The sequence below is a fragment of the Mesoplodon densirostris genome, chromosome 14 (genome assembly GCF_025265405.1).
Source record: "Mesoplodon densirostris isolate mMesDen1 chromosome 14, mMesDen1 primary haplotype, whole genome shotgun sequence".
NCBI lineage: Eukaryota > Metazoa > Chordata > Mammalia > Artiodactyla > Ziphiidae > Mesoplodon > Mesoplodon densirostris.
In genome coordinates this window covers 72,646,703-72,666,495 of record NC_082674.1, presented here as the reverse complement: position 1 = coordinate 72,666,495, position 19,793 = coordinate 72,646,703, and the positions used below count along the sequence as shown (strand labels likewise).

Here is a 19,793-nt window from a genome sequence, read left to right as displayed (position 1 = left end):
AGGAGCACTACAGTGACACTGTTCCTGATTTAACCTTTTTCTCAAAATATCTGTTCTGAAGAATATTGCCCCTTTTTGCCCTTAACATAGTAGGTTTAGGTATTCAGAATTTAAGAGGTATGTTTTACATGTGGTGCCTTGGATGTTTTTTGGTAGAATATCCAAATACGGCAGAGCACAGCAGGATCAAACTGCTGCTTCACGCAGAAAAAATAATGTATCGTTAGAAGTTTTCTCACGACCAGAGTTAGATTCAGTCTTCCCCATGCTTGAGTCAGGCCCTTTGTGTATTTTATTTACTGGTTTGTTTCTTTTTCCATCTTATATTTTTTTCTAATCAGAGTAATACATGACCTTAGTTTAAAAAGTCCAGTGGTACTTAAAGCACTTGTCACTGCATAGACAGCTCAGAACAATTGTATAAAGAGGTGCTTGGTTTCATCTTTGTTTTAAATATAAAGAATCGGGGTTGTGAAAAAAGGAGGAACCAACTCAGACTCACCCAGAAAACCAAGGGTGTGGAGTCAGAGTATTGCATTCAAGCGAAAGACAGAAACGGGGAAAGAGAGAGTTTTCATTCAGAGACCTGGCATGGCCTTTTGGTTAGTTTCCACATATAACACTCCTTCTCAGCTGGTTCCCACCTCAATGAGAAAGCAGGTGCCATCAAATACTGCCAGGACTAAATTGGTAACTGTTTCTGGGGCACTTGGCAATAATAATTAAACAGTGAAAGCCTTTTAGTTCAGGATCCAGTGGTTAGAATTCTAGGGAGTTTACTTATGAGTTGTCTGAGAGCCCCAGGTAAATACACAAAGCTTTCTCTTTCATAGCTGCACGTCCGGTGAGGCTGAGGAAAGTCTGTGTGTGGCATTGGCAGGATGGAAGGAGGGGGTGCTGGGAAGTCTGCACACCTCACAGGAGCCGGAGCAACTTCCCATCCTCCTCGTCTCCTCGGGGCTGCCCCTCTTCCACTGGCCACTGGGTATAAGATTGAGGTGGTGTTGTTTGTCGTAGGAGGCGGTGACCTTCAAGGACGTGGCCGTGGCCTTCACAGAGGAGGAGCTAGGGCTGCTGGACTCGGCCCAGAGGAAGCTGTACCAGGATGTGATGGTGGAAAACTTCCGGAACCTGGTCTCAGTGGGTGAGGACAGCCTTTCTCTGCGAGTGTCTTTGTGACCTTGGTGTTTCAAGGCTTTGGGCCTCTTGAGGTGGTTCCCTGAGTTTGGGGACCAGACTTTTGCAATTCCTGTGGGACACGAGAGGATGTCTCTGGTCTTTCTAAACAGTGTGTTTCAGGTCCTTTTCAATTATTTTGTAAAAGAACTGTAAATCGACAGTATCTTGCTGTACCTTGTGTATTCTTTTTCAGATTTCCCTCCCTGCCATTAGTGGATCATAAAGCCAATTTATTGAGCCCTACGTGTGATTTTTTAATGAAATAAAATAGTATAGAAAATATCAGAGTTTCTTAGGAAGAGTACAGCACATTGCAGCAGAAACTCTGGGCGATGGCATGAGTGGTGTGAGAGCCAGTGGGAACAGATTTCATGAAAAGAGACATTGGTTAGATATAGGTCATTCAAGCTTCGTTTTAGTAATGTATACTTTTCTACCTGTGTATCTAGGTTGTGAAATAAATGCTGTTTCTTCAGTGGGTCGTGATACAAAGTTTGAAAAACACAGCTTTCAATACCTTGAATATGCAGTTGGAACTCAAATTTCTAGTAAACTTTCGCTCTAGCCCGTTCATGTTAACTTGTGACTTTGCATGTTCTCATTCTTCAAACGAGATACAAAACATATAGAAAGAGAAGAGAGGCTTTGGTTGATGAATTCAGCAACCCAGATAGAAATTTAGGTGAGAACCAAGCAGTCGTGAGTTCCTATGGTTAGCTCTCTATCTGTTTTGCTTCTCACCAGCCCTGTGCTGTCCATCACCTGGTCCCAGTTGGAAATCTCTTTCCAGGATTATTGCATAGTCTTTGTACTGGTCACCTGTTGCCACCCTTCTCCTCCCACAGTTTGTTCTTTAGGTGGCAAAGTGATCTTTTGTAACTTTAAGTCAGGTTATGTTCTTGTTTCAAAATTCTCTTGTGGCTTCTTTTACTTAGAATAAAAACCACTTAAAGTGGCTTCTAGAGCCTTCTGTGGGCTGCTGTTCGTTCTCCACCACCTCCTTGAATGCACCACCTCTCCTCCCCCTTACCCTATCTTTTCCAGACTTGCAAAGGATGCTTCTGCCACAGAGCCTTTTCCTTGTCCTTCTCTCTGCCTGGAATACTCTTTCACCTGTAATCTTTTAGGCCTCTACTTCTTTCAGTCAGTCACCTTAAAGATGAGGAGGTGGCTGTCCTCTGACCACCCTATGGAAAATACAGTCCTCTCTTTCTTACTCTCTCTGCCCTGCCTTGTTTTGTCTCTAAGCGTTTCACTCATGTACATTTTGTTCACCTGTTTCTCACCTCTCTTTCTTCCACTGGAGGGTAATCCAGGAGTGCAGGAGGAATTTGGTCTGTTATATGTTTATTGCTCACTAGCCTCAGTGCTTAGCATAGTCTTGGTACATGACAGGAACTCTTAAATATTTCTTGAACAAACGAATGAGTTAATGGATAGAGAAATTAGCCTTCCATGAAAATAGCTAGTAGGCGGTGAACAAATCCGAGTGAATAAGGGATATTGCTAAATGTTTTTTTGTCTTCAAATGAATTCCTAGCCTAATTCTAACTTCTCAGGTGCCCATGATGTGTGTATGTGTGTGTTTGCCTTTCTGTACAAGTTGGCCCTCATCAACTTGCACAAAAAATATATGTATAGAACCTGTAATTATAACCAAACTGAGTAAAATGCTTTCCCTGTGACTTTCCTTGAGCTCTTAGTAGCAGAGCAAATTCATTTGGGGAGGAAATACTGTTTTGAATGAGGATTCTTATGTCTACTTCTTAGGTAACCCTCCCATAGAAGGAAAGAAATTTCTATTTCCTTATCCCTTATACCAGGGGAGAACAGGTCTCAGAAAACAGCCAGCTGGTGAGTTAGCCTTTCCCTTAAAAGATTTGCCCCGCTGCGTCCCATTTGCCTCCTCCAAAGCCCACCTCACTAATAAGAAATCGATCTTTGTTAGCTCTACAAACATTTTGTGTGTGTGTGTGTGTGTGCGCATTTGTATGTATCTTGTAGAAGGCATTTTAGATAATGTCACCTTGAGTGCTCTGATCATTCTTTAATAGTTTCTAGTCTGTTTCTTCTCAATACTTATCACAGGCTATGGAATTTATTCCCAGCTCACTCATAAACCCCATTCTTCACTTTGGAACTCATTCTTGTTAAAGACCAATGTATCTGTGTCCAAGAATTTTCCATGCTGTTTTTAAAGAGACAGCATTCTTCCCTAGCCTCTAAATTTTGACTCCTGCTTGGCAGGGGGAGTGGAGGAACATATTAGGCAGCACAAATGCCTCAGAAGGATCCAGTGCATAGGTCTTCATGCTTTTTTTTAACCCCACTGATGCTTAGACCCTTTTTTAAAATTAATTAATTTTTGGTTGCACTGGGTCTTCGTTGCTGCATATGGGCTTTTCTCTAGTTGTGGTGAGCGGGAGCAGCTCTTCGTTGTGGTGCGCAGGCTTCTCATCGCAGTGGCTTCTCTTGTTTCAGAGCACGGTCTCTAGGAACGCGGGCTTCAGTAGTTGTGGCACGTGGGCTCAGTAGTTGTGGCTCACGGGCTTAGTTGCTCTGCGGCATGTGGGATCTTTCCGGACCAGGGCTCGAACCTGTGTCCCCTGCACTGGCAGGCAGATTATTAACCACTGTGCCACCGGGGAAGTCCCGGTTTTTAGCCCCTTTCATATCCTCCTCAGCACTAACCCCCTTGGTGTGCTGCCGCCTCGGGTGCAGCCTTTCAACTTAAGCAAAACTGTACTTTCCAGTCCTTTTCCTGTATCTGATACCTGACTTGTAAAAGCTGTTTCGCTTCTCTGACTTGGTTCAAACTTAACCTGGGATTCAGAATTGTGGAGAATCCTAGAAATCAAACTGAGTTCACCTGTGCATGCATTTCTTGAGCCCTGACTAACTGCTAGGCACTGTTAAAGCTGTGAGCACAGCAAAATGCTTGTCTTTATTGATACTGTGTTATGGTAGGAATGACATGTAATTTTTGAAAGATGATTTAAATAGTATGTCAGAGTAGTCATTTGGTTTTAAATGGGTTTCATTCATGCTAAGTATTTGGGAGTTTAACAGACCATCTCTTGGTTTCTGTTAGTATATAAACCAGAGAACTTCATTTGTCGTGCGAAAGATAAGCTGAACCATCCTGAGGTTCATTAAAGTCTCATACTGTGTCTTAAGTGTAAAATCTTGAATCTTTGAACAAAGCTTTCACGTGTCCACATCTCTGAATTCTCTGTCCGATAGAAGAAAACAATCAAAGTGAGTTGAGGGCCGTTCAAGACAGAGGATCACGTGAAGAGCTTTCCTGCTGGCAAATCTGGCAACAAATTGCAAATGACTTAACCAGATGCCAAGACTCCATGATAAATAGTTGTCAGTTCCGCAAACAAGGTGATTCCCCCTGCCAGATTGGGGCAGGACTCTGTTCAAATTTCTGAAGATGAGAACCATATATTAAATGATAAAGCAGGTGATCCCAGTAGTACTGGAAATCCAAGGTTTGCAACTTTGAGAGCCCAGGATTCTTGGAGGAAAACTTCCTTGGCTGAGTCACAGAATTATCAGAATAGACACCAGCAAATTTCCATGAAAAATAAACTGTCAGTGTAAAGAGGATGTTGACACCATCAGTTGGATTTCACATCACCTTGATGCTCATGGAGTACACAAGGGTCAAAAATATTACGGCTACTGTGATTATAGAAAAGATAGCACGAGGGTTTCAACACTGGATCAGAATACCATGATTCACACAGGACAAAAACCTTACCAGTGTAATGAATGTAAAGAAACCTTCACCGATCTCTCCACCTTTGATCTTCACCAGCAATTACACTCAAAAGAGAAGTCTCACGTGCAGTGAGTGTGGAAAAGGCTTCCATTACAGCTCGGTTCTTCATATTCATCAGAGAGTTCACGTGGGAGGAAAACACAGTGAGTATGATGAGTGTGGCAAGGAGTTCAGTCAGAGCTCACAGCTGCAGACTCCTCAGAAAGTCCACACTGTAGAGAAACCATTCAAATGTGGGGAATGTGGGAAAGGCTTCAGTCGTAGGTCAGCACTTACTATTCATTGTAAAGTCCACACGGGAGAGAAACCTTATAATTGTGAGGAGTGTGGGAGGGCCTTCAGTCAGGCCTCTCACCTTCAGGACCATCAGAGAGTCCACACTGGGGAGAAACCATTCAAATGTGACACATGTGATAAGAGCTTCAGTCGGAATTCACACCTTCAGTCCCATCAGAGAGTCCATACGGGAGAGAAACCGTACAAATGTGAGGAGTGTGGGAAGGGCTTCATTTGTATCTCAAATCTATACATTCATCAGAGGGTCCACACAGGAGAAAAACCCTACAAATGTGAGGAATGTGGGAAAGGCTTTAGTCGGCCTTCAAGTCTTCAGGCCCATCAGGGAGTCCACACTGGAGAGAAATCATACATATGTAATGTGTGTGGTAAAGGCTTTACTCTGAGTTCAAACCTTCAGGCACATCAAAGAGTCCATACAGGAGAGAAACCATACAAATGTAATGAGTGTGGGAAGAGCTTCAGGAGGAACTCCCATTATCAAGTTCATCTGGTTGTCCACACAGGGGAGAAGCCTTATAAATGTGAGGTATGTGGGAAGGGCTTCAGTCAGAGTTCATATCTTCAAATCCATCAGAAGGCCCACAGTGTAGAGAAACCTTACAAGTGTGAGGAGTGTGGGCAGGGCTTCAGTCAGAGTTCACGACTTCAGATCCACCAGCTGATCCATACCGGTGAGAAACCATACAAATGTGAAGAGTGTGGGAAGGGATTCAGTCGTAGAGCAGATCTTAAAATTCATTGCAGAATCCACACCGGAGAGAAACCGTATAATTGTGAGGAGTGTGGGAAAGTCTTCAGGCAGGCCTCAAATCTTCTGGCCCATGAGAGAGTCCACAGCAGAGAAAAACCATTCAAACGTGAAGAGTGTGGGAAGAGCTTTGGTCGGAGTTCACACCTTCAAGCCCATCAAAAAAGTCCACACTGGAGAAAAGCCATACAAATGTGAGGAGTGTGGGAGGGGCTTCAAGTGGAGCCTGAACCTCGACATGCATCAGAGGGTCCACACAGGAGAGAAACCATATAAGTGTGGGGAGTATGGGAAGCACTTCATTCAGGCCTCAAGTCTTCAGTGGAGAGAAGCCGTACAGATGTGACAGATGCAGTAAGGTCTTCAGTCGGCCTTCACAGCGACAGTCTCATCAAAGAGTGCACACAGGGGAGAAGCCTTACAAGTGTGAGACCTGTGGTAAGAGCTTCAGTTGGCGCTCCAATCTAACAGTTCATCACAGAATCCATGCTGCTGATAAATCCTATAAAAGTGATAGGAGGGCTTCCCTGGTGGCGCAGTGGTTGAGAGTCCGCCTGCCAATGCAGGGGACACGGGTTCCTGCCCCGGTCCGGGAAGATCCCACATGCCACGGAGCGGCTGGGCCCGTGAGCCATGGCCGCTGAGCCTGCGCGTCCGGAGCCTGTGCTCCGCAATGGGAGAGGCCACAACAGTGAGAGGCCCGCGTACCACAAAAAAAAAAAAAAAAAAAAAAAAAAAATAAAGTGATAGGAGTGGTAAGACCATCAGAGAGCCCACACACGAAAAAAGTTCCATAAAATGATTAAAACAAAAACAAAAACAACTCAGGTGTCATGTGAATTCTTCCAGTCATCAAGTTCAAAAGAAAAAAAAATCATTTGTTTCATTAAAGTCGGTGTTTCAGCCATAGCTCAACATGTCCCAGTAGTCAGGAGGCCACACGGCAGAGAACTCTGGTAAATGGTGTAGTAAATTTGAACTTTGACCTCTATTAAATATTAGGGGAGAAGCCTTAGTGTGAGTTTTAGCAGGCCTTGTACAAAAGTATGATGAACATACCAAAATTTATGCCCATTACAATGTAAATTCCACGAATGCAGCGACGTTTGTTCTGAATCTACAGTCTGAACATTGTCAGCTACTTTGTAGGTGCTCGATATTTGTTCAGTTAATGAATGAGGAAAAACTTTTTGAAAATTATGTTGCAATCCCCTCCAAAATTTCATAAAAATTTGTATTCAGAGCAGTTAACTTAAATCTGGCCTTAAAAGTAATTCAGGGAGACAAAAATATGAAGTGTTAGAAAACCACTCAGTATTGCAATTTGTAATATTAATGTGGCATCGTCCTGTTATGATGAGCCCCATTTGTCTCCCCCCAGCCTCGCTTCAAGTTGGATCTTATCTTGGACTTTGTCTATCTAATATTCTGTGAATCTTATACAGTACAAATTTGGTTATTTTTTGTGACAGTATAGACTTACTGAAAATGGATTGTTCATCTTGCAATACAGAAAACATACTGTTGACCCTTTTTTCAAGAATGTCAAGGCAGAGGTTTAAGTGTCAGAAAGAGTTACTAATGACAGTGACAGAGGACAAACATTTCTTAGTAAATGAACTGATCATTGGTTTCTTCTTCACCACATTTCCGTCTAGGTGTTGATGTGATTGTCTCCCAAGGGTTTTAGCATTACTTTCATCAAGACTTCTTAAGTAGAGAAAAGAGGCTGTTTGAAGTAGATTACTTTTGTCAAGTTCTCTATCTCCTTACTCCTCTCTGGCCTGAGATAAAAAGAAAAAAATTATTTGTTGAAATTTGGTAATTTCATCAAACATATTTATTCAATGACTGACTTGCACACTTTTTCCTAGCGGTGGATTGAAAAATTGATTTTCAAAGTGAAGTTGCTGAGTACATATCAAAGCATAGAACGTGCGTCCCTTTGATATAGAAATCACAGAATAGGACCTTATAATTAGAAAATTCAAATAGAAAAGGTGAGTAGCATGTCAATGTTACTAAATTTTGTAAAAGTGAAATATTCAATAGGAATGTCTTTATATTTTAAGATACTTATATAATAACAGGTCTGTTAAAATGATGGCTTAAACTTAATGACAGAAGCATGTAACAGTTTAATGTATTTTAGGTAGGTACATCACATACCTTAATCAAACATGTATGTGTGTGTGTTAATGCATCCTATCATCTGTAAAGGGATATTCACCCTTATGTAAACAGTGGCAAGATTTTCAGGGATTTTTTCCACATTTAACTTCCATATTTAAAATTTTTCATTGAGCATCAATTTTCCAGTAAAATACTGTTATTTTTATAGTAACATAGGTAGTAAAATAATGTAAAATATAATATTAAAAATTACTAAGAACATATTAATCCCTCACAGTAAGAAATCCTATCATCATGAGGTATACATATATATGGCCAAAATTAAGGAATAGACCTCTAGAAATCAGTTATAAAAAGAAAAAATGTATATGGTTATTCAAAGATACAGAATATTAGTCAGTGTAACGGTATATTTATAATTAATGCATTTGAAGTTTAGGATAAATCCATGCAGCCCAGAATATTCTGTTTTAATTCCAACAGTAGAAATTTACACATCCTAGTTCTCCTCATCAGGCTTCCTTACTGGGTGAATGGATGGATAGCTCGGGGTACCGGCTTGTCCTTTCAAGTGCTTGGTCTGACTGGAGAAGTAGCTGGGTCGTTCCAGACACTATGACACAGAGAACCATTAGCTGTGGGAAAAAAGGAATTTACCCCCCAAAAAACTTTTTAAAATTGTTTACAAAGTAACAGTGATTGGGCAAATCCTGAAGATAGAGAGTGGAAATAGGTAAGTTTTAGAGGTAAAATTTATCAACGATACCCTAAGGAAAAATGTGCATAGGGAAGAAACCTAGAATGATGGGAACAAGTTGTTAAGGAGGAGGTTTGCATACCATTTCCTACTTCTTAGTCATTTCACTGATGTTTAACACTTACTTGGTTAAAGGGCTTTACTCAGCAAAAGATGTATTTAATGTGAGAGGCAGGTTTCCAAGATTGGTTTCCTAGACCACACCTTCACATGTGTATGTAAAGTCCATGCTACCTCAAATTGCATTGCATTAGATGTCAGAAATCCTAGGGCTTTCTTGTTTGGTTTGGTTTGGTAGATATCAAACCACCAACTCTCAAGGTAATTTGTAGTTTAGTGAGTTAAGTCAAGGGCTGGAAAACTACCTCCTGTGAGCCCAACCTGGCTCATTGCCTTTAAAGCTTTATTGGAACATAAAAGCTCTTTATTGGCCCATCCATTTATTTACCATCTTTGAGTGTTTTCCATTGTGCTGACTGACAGTGTTCAGTGGTTGTGACGAGCACTGATGGCCCACAAAACCTAAAATATTTACTTTCTGGCCCTTCAGAGAAAAAGTCTGTTGATCCCTGTGGTAAGCCCAAAAGGTTTGTCTCTGTAAGTGAAAGACCACAAGTAGAGCAGAACTTAGACTTGGTTCAGTGAGGATTCCAGAGAGGTTTCCTTTTTGATTCTCATATCTGCCCTTCTGGTTGACCTCGTTCTTTAGTTTGGTTCAAAGACAGTGGTAGCAACTAGGGACTACCTGTTTCTTTCTTCACATTCAATGAAAGAACTGCTCTTCCATTCTTAGTGTTGAGTAGTTCACAACTCACTCCCAGTGCATGGCTTCCTCTAACCTTGACTCCCATCTATGCTAAAGACTAAATCTTTAGCTTTGTATCCAGTTCCATTGGCCTTTGTAGGGCCTTCAGTTTCAACTCCCAGTTGATAGCTTGAGCTCGAAATCTATTTTTACCGTTGGGGATTTTCTGTCTTAGCTTTGAGCTTGGCTACATAGCAACACTTTGGGGGACTTGTTATAATCAGCATTTCTATCTTTCTTTCCTTCCTTTTTATTTATTTATTTTTTTAAGGGGATCCAAAGTCAAATTCAGTCAGTGGCTGAATGACAACACATTGATTCACAACCTTGTAGATTGTCTTATGTCATAGGGCATCAGTGGGAAGGAGTAGAATCCTGGAAATTTGAGGTGGAAATATATGGGCAGATTCCAACAAAGCTGAGGCCTGTGACCTCTGACCTGTGACCTCTTAGTTGAGCCTGCTGTGCTATTAGAAGGAAGTCTGCCTCTACTCTGAGATAGTTTCCTTGCAGGGGTCTGTGGATCCTCAAGACTTGCCTCCACTACCTCTCGTTTTTCCAGACCTAGTAATCAGACTAGAGTCCTTGAAATGGGGACGGGAGCAGGGAAGGGGTGGGTACCCACCGGGTATAAAGGATGACCATGAGGAGACACTATCTGCTAAAATAAGGAATTTTATAATTTATATCAATAGAAACCTGAGAAATAATGGGTGTGGATTTTGTAGGTATTGAAGCAGGTGGGAGTAATGTAATATTGGGTTAGGCTGGATTTGTTGATACGAGTGCATTCAACACCCATTCCAGACTCAGCGTGTTAGCTTGGCTACCTGGGAATGCCTTCAACAGTTTGCTCAAATGACTGAAACCTGTACCCAAAGTTAGCGTATGCTAAAGTCAAAATGCCAGGACTTGCTAAGTATGTTGTAGCAAAATTTCTTGACGTTGGCATGACTGACATTTTGAACTGGATAGCTCTTTGTTGTTGGGAGCTGTCCTGTGCAATGTAAGATGGGTCAGTGGCACATACTCTTCCCTGCCACCCTAGTTGTAACAATAAAAAGTGCCTTGAGGGCTTCCCTGGTGGCGCAGTGATTGAGAGTCCGCCTGCCGATGCAGGGGACACGGGTTTGTGCCCCGGTCCGGGAAGATCCCACATGCCAGGGGGCAGCTGGGCCCGTGAGCCATGGCCGCTGAGCCTGCGCGTCCGGAGCCTGTGCTCAGCAACGGGAGAGGCCACAACAGTGAGAGGCCCGCGTACTGCAAAAAAAAAAAAAAAAAAAAGTGCCTTGATACATCCGTGTGCACCAGCCACGTGGGGCTCATTCATAACACAGCTCCTTAAAGAAAAAAGTCTCAAGGGGCTTCCCTGGTGGCGCAGTGGTTGAGAGTCCGCCTGCCGATGCAGGGGACATGGGTTCGTGCCAGGGCCCGGGAAGATCCCACATGCCGTGGAGCGGCTAGGCCCGTGAGCCACGGCCACTGAGCCTGTGCGTCCGGAGCTTGTGCTCCACAACGGGAGAGGCCACAAGAGTGAGAGGCCCGCGTACCACAAAAAAAAAAAAAAAAAAAAGTCTCAAGACACTGCCACATATTTCCTGGGAGGGGGGACCAAAAGTGTCCCCAGCTGAGAACCACCACTGTAGAAGGTTTACAAAGGCATAGGAATGCCAGACCACTGGAGTGGATTTATCACATAAGATCTGCTCACCCAAACCCCCTATGTGCCCTGGGAGGGCTCAGAGGACACTTCCTTTGCCAGAGGTTTAAGAAACGTATTGGTGAGGGGAGCGTTAGCAGTCTTGGAATGCTCTGTAGCTGCTCTTCTCTGCAGGCCAGGAATGAGAGGGAAATTATGTCATCATAATGGACTCCCTAAATTCCGTGAGGCTAATGGGATCGTGGGGCATCATCGGTCAAGTGGAAACACTTCATTGGCAGAGATAAAGTGAGCGTGTTTTTCACGATGAACAGCAAAATGAAAGGGCTCATTAAAATGCTTTGATACACAGAGATTTTTTATATTTGCTCATGTGCTATCTCTAGGGCTGAAATAAATGGGAAGTCTACTAATAGCCTACTTGATTTGAATCAGGAGAAAAGCTCTAGGTCTGATGAACATGTCTGACCGGAATCAACATGGGAGTTGTGCTCCCTCAGCCAATTCGATAACATGAGTCAGTTCCCATTTCCAGAGCATCTTGAATGAAGGGCAGGCCGGGTCCCCTTGAGGGAGGATATACCCTGGTTTACTACCAACTATCCCGAGGGTCCTTTCTTCTCCCTGGAAGGGATAAAGCAAATGAGGTGGAACAGGAAGAGACAAGCAGCACTCCAAGCTCTGCTAGTCAGGGTTACCCTCCAGCGTCGCCTTAAAGCTCAGAGCCACACACACCACAGGGAGCTTGGCTCCAGATCAGCGACCACGCAACGGAGGTTCTGGAACATTTCCATATCTCGGGGGACCTCATTTCCACGTGACTCTCTTTCATATTCCCCTTTGTCACAGAAGGCTAGGTCCAGTGGTCCAGGTGAGATCTCGGCTCAGGCCCAAGGCTCTCAGACCTCAAAGTTCTGGTCCTGCAAGGGCCCCTGTCCTCTCTTGAGACCACTTCTGGCTCTCTCTGCCGAGAAGGAGCTGCTGGCAGTACGTCCTCTAAGAGTTGAGGTCCATCGTGCAGACCCTGAGAAAATTCCTAGGAAAAGGCTCCACCTTCTTGTTGACGTCAACAGAGGTCAACGCCTTTGGTAGTGCTGGGTGTGTCCCATCGGATGCCACTGCAGAGCCATTAGGTCAACCAGCACATGTGTGCGGCCCCTTCCCTTAGACTCCTCTGGGCCCTCGTGACATAGGCTCAGAAGACTGCCAGCCTCAAGCCTTACCTCTTCCAAGGGACGGCCACACCGTCTTCCAGGATCTTCTGTCCCATGAATCTCAGTTGCTGTTTGCAACTCAAAGGAGAGAAAAGAGCCTGCCTGCGGGGTCTCTTCGGGATGGGACCTTCTACCTCCTACTCCTCGTCCTCCTCCTCCTCCTCATCCTCCTCGTCCTCCTCGTCCTCCTCGGGGTGATCTCGGATTCCACATTGCCCATCAGCTGGGCCATGGTGAGATGAAAGACACGGCAGCTGAAGCCCTCCAGGACGCCGCCCTTCACGTGCTGCTGAAGGATCTCCAAGGTGGGGAAGACCCGGCAGCAGGCAATGCACCTGAAGCCGGTCTCCATGGTCACCATCCAGTCCGGTGTCTTGGCCCTGGGTCTCTCCTCGACGGCAGGTGACCCTGATGGGCTGCCTGGCTCTGCCCTTTCCTCATACTCTTTCTCCTCCCCAGCGGGCTCACTGTCAGACAGGAGGTTTTCGGTGGAAACATCAGAGGGGCACGTGCCTACTGTGCACGCATCCTCAGGAAGGGTCACTTCTTCTATCCTCAGCTGCTTTTCAGGCAACTCCAAGGGTTTCTTTGTCTTCCAGGAGACAGCTACACCCTTATTCACTTGTACCTGCATGTAGTATATTTTCATGCCCCTTTCCTCTTTATCTGGGTGCAGATCGTTCTTACAGGGTGAAGAGGGTGAGGAGGAGACACAGTGTAATGGGGGAGCGGTCTCCCCTTTTTCCTGAACCTGGGCTAGGGGTGCGGTAGGCTGGGCAGTGTCTCGATGTGATCTCCGGATTCCTGAAAAAGGAAATTAAAAACATAATAACATGCATGGGCCATGCCGGAAGCTGAGGGAGCAGGTGTGGTAGACGAGAGAGGGACGTTTGCATGACGTAGCTCTGTCGTGAGCTTGGTGTCTGTTGGCCGTAGGAGGCAGTGGTGTATCTGCTGTCATCTGTGCGCTTTTCATCTGCGGGTTGGGGGATACTGGAGCAGTGTCTGTATACACGGGTCTGGAGTACAGTGGTGAGGACTGTGGTATGTGAGGGATGCGGCTGCATGCGTGTATGACGAGGAGTGTGAGTTTGGGAATATCAGTGGTGCATTCCTTGTGGAATGGGGCTGTGGTGCAGGAGGAGAGTACTGTGGATCACGTGCTTAGGGTTCATGTGTGCACTGAGAAGGGCTGTGCCTGGAGGGCGCATGTGTGTGTGAGCTGTGTGGACCTGAGCTGGATGGTACTGCTCTCAGGCTGGAGGTATATGATGCAGAACTCTGTCCTTCTCTGGAAGCAAAGGCAAAGAGAAACCCTACATTTTCCTCTGAAGATGCTTAATCTGGTCCCTCTTCCCTCCACCTCAAGCCCAGACCTTTCCGGCCCCTGCTCCTGGACTTCCCCACCATGGTAGTACCAGGATTCACACCCGCCCCCCACCCCTGACTCAGCTGGGATCCACGCCCTCAGAACAGCTCAGCCATCCTGCCCAGGCTCTTCCACAGAGCCCTCATCACCTCTGATGACCCTGGGTTTCCTCTCAGCCTCGCTGGGATCTGTGTGCCTCCTGCCTCACAGCCAAGCACCCCCTCACCTGAGGAGCCCCGCGCCCTTACCGGCGTGAATGAGCTTGCGCGGAGAAGAAGCACAGGAGAAGTGTTTAGGGGCAGAGGAGACCTCCCCTGCCCCTGGGCTGCAGCCTTGGGCCACCACAGTGGATCCAAGCCGAGGGGGATCCTCTTGTGACTTCGAGATTCCTGAGGGAGGAATGAAAGGCTCAGGGTGGGTTCATCAGTCCTCTGTCCACAAATACTTACTGAGTGTGTGACACGTGTCAGGTGCAGTGAATACACACAGATGAGAGTGTGGTTCCCAGTGGATCCTCCAGTATTTAATTCCAATCAGTACTTACTCTGTCACTGTCTTGTTGGTACTGTAGGCCTCGTTGGTGACTGTGAGTATGTGGGAAGAGTGAGTGATGTGTATCAGTTAAGTCTGTGGTAAGTGTGGGGTTGGCATGGGGAGAACAGTGCAGATGTGTCTTATCTGTGTCTGTGGCCTTTGTGTGCATGGTTTCTGTTCACAAGTCAGGAATTCTGGGACATGTAACTTTTCCTCATTACATGGTGTGGCTTGTATTTATGGTGTGTGTTCATTCATTCATTCACCAAGATTGAGTAAGCAGCTACTCCTGTGTATCTGGCACTCTTCCATTGTTCTAGTCTCTGGTAATGCTGCACATTCTAGTAGTGGAAGACACAGACTAAACAAAAATACAATAAATATATAAAACCTGAGCTGGTGGTAAGTATATAAGGGTTGCCAGACTAAGGGAAGAAAAATACAGGGCACCCAGTTAAATTTCAGTTTCAGATAAAACCAGAATAATTTTTTAGTGTAAGTATTCCCATGCAGTATTTGGCCTGACTTAGTTTTAATGTAAGTATGGCCCATACAATATGTGGGACATACTGATACTGAAAAATTACTTGTTCTTTATCTGGAATTCAAATTGAACTGGATAGCCCATATTTTCTCTGGCAACCCTGACATGGGTTAGTGAGACTGTGGTTTACTGTGGTTTGTAGAAAGCGGGTCTGGCATTACTCAAGAATGTGTTATAAGTGTGGTGTGTATGACTCGTGACTGGTTCTTATAGAGGTATTTAGCGATGGCTGAAGTTAGCTGTGTTTGTGCGAGAGTTGAGGAGATACATATATATATAGAGTGTGTGTGTGTGTGTGTGTGTCCTATGTATATAGTGTGTGTGTCTATATACATATTTCATCTCCAGTGTTTGGTGTTGGAAGACAGGATTGTGGTACAGGTGGGTTGTATGAGAACGTAGTACAGGAGGGATGCGTGTATATACCTCCATGTGCTGTGTGTGGTTTACTAAGGAAGTTATATGTGGGGAGTGTGATATTTTTGCTGTATCAGAGTGTACATGGGTGTATGAGTTACTGTCTCATAAAACACCCCTAACAAGAATTCTGTATACACTCTTACGTACACCGAGTGTCAGCCAGGTCCAGGCAGGGTGACAAGAACTTTACCACGCAGACTTTATATCTGATAAGCACTCTACCCCCATTCATCCTGCTCATCTCTGCACTACCACAAACACACACGCACACACAGGAACTTAGAGCAAAGTATTCTGAATGGTCAGGGGCAGTCATTGCCTTCCCCAGCCTGTCCCAGCCACTGCCTGAAAATCTGCCTGCTGTCTAGAGCTCCATTCCAGGGCCCATCCTACAGTCTACAGGGCCCTGGGCCTGGTAGGAGCTACTGGGCTCTAATCTGGGCCAGAGGCCTCTAGCTGGAGCTCTGGGGTGACCACCCCTCTCCCAGGGCAAGCTACTCGCCTACATTTAATGCACGCAGGCACCCCGTGGCCCGTGGCTCTCAGAGCTCCCCGCAGGACCCTGAGGCCATTTCTCACCCCTGCCCACGCGGTCTCAGTCTCTGGAAAACCCTTCCCTTCCCTTGATCACCTTTGGGAAATTCTTCCTGTTGAAGGAATAAAACCTCCTTGCTTTCAATATGACACCATCCCTGGACAAACAAATCTTCTTTCGAAGTGCATTCCACTTGTCAAGATATTTTTCAACAGGGCCTTCAACTCATGGGGCTTCTCTTTCCACTTTGGTAAAAGAGGCCAAGCAACTCATGGGTCTCTCTCAGCATCCTTGCATCCTTCACATCCCACACCTCATGACCCCAGGGAAAGATCCAAGAGCATAAGAGAGAAATCGGGGACTGAGAAAAGCTGCACCTCTAGGTCTGTGCAAGCAGGATGCAGCCTGCTGTGAGTGCGACAAAGCTCCAGGCCCGGCAGCCTCAGGACAGAGTCCCCAGACCAGCGGAGCTGACCTCCCATCTCCCAGGGGCATCTGGCCGTTTTGTGTCTCACATCACAGGGACCCTCCGGATGGATACGGCAGCATCAGTGAGAGGAGGTCTCTCGCTCCCTGCTTCACAGGTGACACGTTCTCAGTCCCCCCCATCCAAGAGAAGGTTTAGTTTGGCAGAAACCCATGTGCCCCAGCAAGTTGCCCCCCACATACCTCCTCCGTTCTCGGCAGTTTCCTGGGACTCTTCATTTTCCAGATGTTTCCTCTTTTGTCGCCGTTTCATGGTACCAACTAGAAGTCTCCCTTAGAAGATGCCTCAAGAGATGTCCAACTCCTCCTCTTCCCTACAGGTTGGCCCTTGTTGGCTCTTGGGCAATCCGTTGAAATGATTCAATACAAACAAAAATAGTCAAGTCTCCTAAATGGCTGAAAAACTTGTACCACTTAGTGAACCAGTAGTACTGCCTAGTGCTCACCAGGGCTGTTAAGTTTACAAGGTTGCCAGGCGCACAGCAGGATTCTGTGACCTCAATGATGACATCACAGCATTCCGTGGACCAAGTTCAGCACAGTCTCTGCAATAGCACAGGCCCCGTTTTCAAGAACAATTCCTGTTTCCCAGCCGAAGCTTTCCCGTGAAAGGGAAAGGTTCATACCATATCTATTATAAGTTGTATCATACCATATCTACTATAAAATGAACATTTTGATTGGAGATCTTTTAATATCTTTTATATAGAGATTTAATATGAATATTTTAAATGGTCTCCAGTTTCCCTTTGGATTATTGACATTTTAAACTCTGCACTTCAATTTTCCCTCAATACGTGTAATTTTGTCACGGCTATTTCTGTACTTAAAGATGAGGAACTATATAATTGATTTCTTCGTTTTTTCCCCATCTCTTTCCAAGGTACTGAATTTGATTGTGTCTTACGAATGAGTGAAAAATACTAGTCTTTGAGTCAGGACATTGGGCCCTTTACCAAGTAACTCAACCTGTCTGGGCTTCATCTTCTGTCTGTGCGATCGAGAGGCTTTGCCTAGTTGACTTTTCAAATGCTGTGTTTCTTTGATTCACTCTCACGTACTGATCTGCTACTTAGGAAGAGGGCCTGTTCTCGTAAAGTAAGAACAGTCATTTTCTAATCCTTGGCTTGGGCGGAGTTTAAGTGGTCGTAGTCAGTTTGTCAGTTTTATTTACTTTTACGTATGCTTAGTTCTAAATAATTTATATGGCTCTTGTGACAATTTTTAGATCTTCTTTTTTTCTTATTTTCTTTTACAGTTTCTAATTTGCTATCGCCAGTATAGAGGAGCGTGATTGACTTTTAAAATTTATTGATCTTGTATGTGTGTGCCTTGTTGAACCGTCTTATTAGTTCCTGCTAGTTTATCTGTGGGTTCTTTTGGGTTTCCTAGATAAATGAACATATTAAATGTAAATAATGTGTTCATTGGATAAAGTTTATTTTCTTGCATCTATATATATAGGAGCAATATGTTGAATTGATTTAAATATTTAAATACTTACATACCTGTTATCACAATCTAAGATTCTTTATCTTATTTTCTTTCAATCAATATTATGTTTTCAAGATTTATTCACATAAGTCCATATAGTTCTAGGTCTTTTATTTTTGACTGTTTGATATTATTTCATCACATTCGTATAGCATCATTTATTTTCCATTCAAGCATTATTGGACAATTGGATTCTTTCCCTCCCTTCTCTAGAACAAACAACATTTCCTAGAATATCCCTGAAGATGTCCGACAGTCGAGAAGGGCCAGGCTGCCCGAAGGATTGCTACTTGCTTTTAGCCACCTTCCAACAGGCCGTCTCCAGCCAGCAATTTGAAGCACAGCTGAAATGAAAACTGCCCCAAATGTGAAGATCTTAGGAGCTTCCTAGAAGGTGGGAGGTTAATGATAGGCATCCTGCTGGGATCCCAGGGGAGTCTGGGCTGGCCTGAACCTCATCTTCCTCCTCCACCTCTCAAGAGAAATGTGGAGGAAAGAAGACTTCAAAAACTGTGAGTAGGCAGAGGGAGAGAGATCGGGGGCCGAAGCTGCAACTGAGGTCTTTGAGTGGGCTGTGAGAACGCAGAGCCTCTAGAGAGCCAGGCTCTGCCTTCTGAGCAGTTCTCCCCTAAGGTTGCTCATCATTCAGGTGATAGCAGGCATATACAGCCGACTCGGCCCACACTGTCACAGAAAGCCTTATCAGAATCTCTTCTTCATACACTCTGTCTGTTACTTGGTTATTGCCTTTGGTACTCCACTGATGTGAACCACAGTCGCCAGGGGATGGAGGACACTAGTGACCCATCTTGCTCTGTGGCCTCAGTCCACAGCTTGAGGGTAAGGGAAGAGGCCAAATGAAGGTCAAGAAGGAAAGATGGAGTTTGAAGAGAAGACCTGAGTTAAGGGTGTCTTCTCAAGTCTTGACGACTGAAATGTAGCTCCAGTACCTGAAGTCCTGCTTGTTCTCAAGGCTGACCACGGGGCTGGGTGCACTCAGTGAAGGAACCGTATACACTTAGTATTTCCTTGCTTGCTCACACTTGCCCTCCTCTGATACACCCTCTGCAAGACTGATCTTCCCCTGAAACAACTTTCCACCTGCTACTGTCATCTCATGAACATCTGCTTCCCCTTCCTAGTGCCCCCCTAGAATGCCAGTGCAGCCAATTCATAATTTGATAATCATGCTGCTTACCATAGTCTCAGCAACTTCTGATACATTTTATTCACTTTATTCCATAGTCTTCACCCATCAATAATCTTCCTTAACTTCCTAGCTGCAGGTTAACCCATTCGGAATCATTTCTTTTTCTTTCTCTTCTTTGGCAAATCCTTTCTATCTTTTAAGGTCTTTTTCTTGTCTCTCTACCATCCTGCCTTCCCGAACTTCTTTGTTTTCCGTTTAAGTAACCTTTCAATCTCCTTCCCCAATTTCCTCATACACATTGAGAGTTTATTCCTCACACGTTAGACAGCGGTTTATGAATGGCCAGGCATAATGGACTCAGAATGAGTTGGCACCCCCGAGGTACCTGTCTTGCTGGGGAGCCACAGGTGAAGGGCTGGCTGCTGGACACATGTTTGCATGGAGTCAGGCTGAGTGGCCTCAGGGTGTTTGCTCTGCACTTGTGTGTGTTTCTCCCTAGTTGGTTTCCTTGTCCAGCCACCTGTGACCTCCCTCCATCCAGCCCAGGGAATCCTTCTCATCACAGGGGTAGGATGTTTATCTCTTTTTCCATCACATCCTTTCCCCAAAGTTTGGTTGTGAGTTGTTCCCATTCCAAAGACCTTTCCTCTTTTTTTTTTTTTTTTTTTTTTTTTT

The 19,793-nt window shown here is 44.8% G+C and overlaps 2 protein-coding genes across 2 annotated transcripts in view; both read left to right on the top strand.

The window, feature by feature from the left end:
• Nucleotides 1–19,793, top strand: part of LOC132501387 (zinc finger protein 226-like) — a 91,957-nt gene that overhangs the window by 858 nt on the left and 71,306 nt on the right. The window contains 5 exon segments of the mRNA XM_060116970.1: nt 1,018–1,140; nt 4,784–5,038; nt 5,040–6,176; nt 6,178–6,335; nt 6,337–6,547. Of these exon segments, the coding sequence (XP_059972953.1) occupies nt 1,018–1,140; nt 4,784–5,038; nt 5,040–6,176; nt 6,178–6,335; nt 6,337–6,547 (1,884 nt within the window).
• The window catches only part of LOC132502197 (lipoyltransferase 1, mitochondrial-like), a 130,063-nt gene continuing 111,365 nt past the window's right edge, over nt 1,096–19,793 (top strand). The window contains exon 1 of the mRNA XM_060118035.1: nt 1,096–1,144. The gene's annotated coding sequence lies outside the window, so the exon portion shown is untranslated. The remainder of the gene's footprint in view (nt 1,145–19,793) is intronic.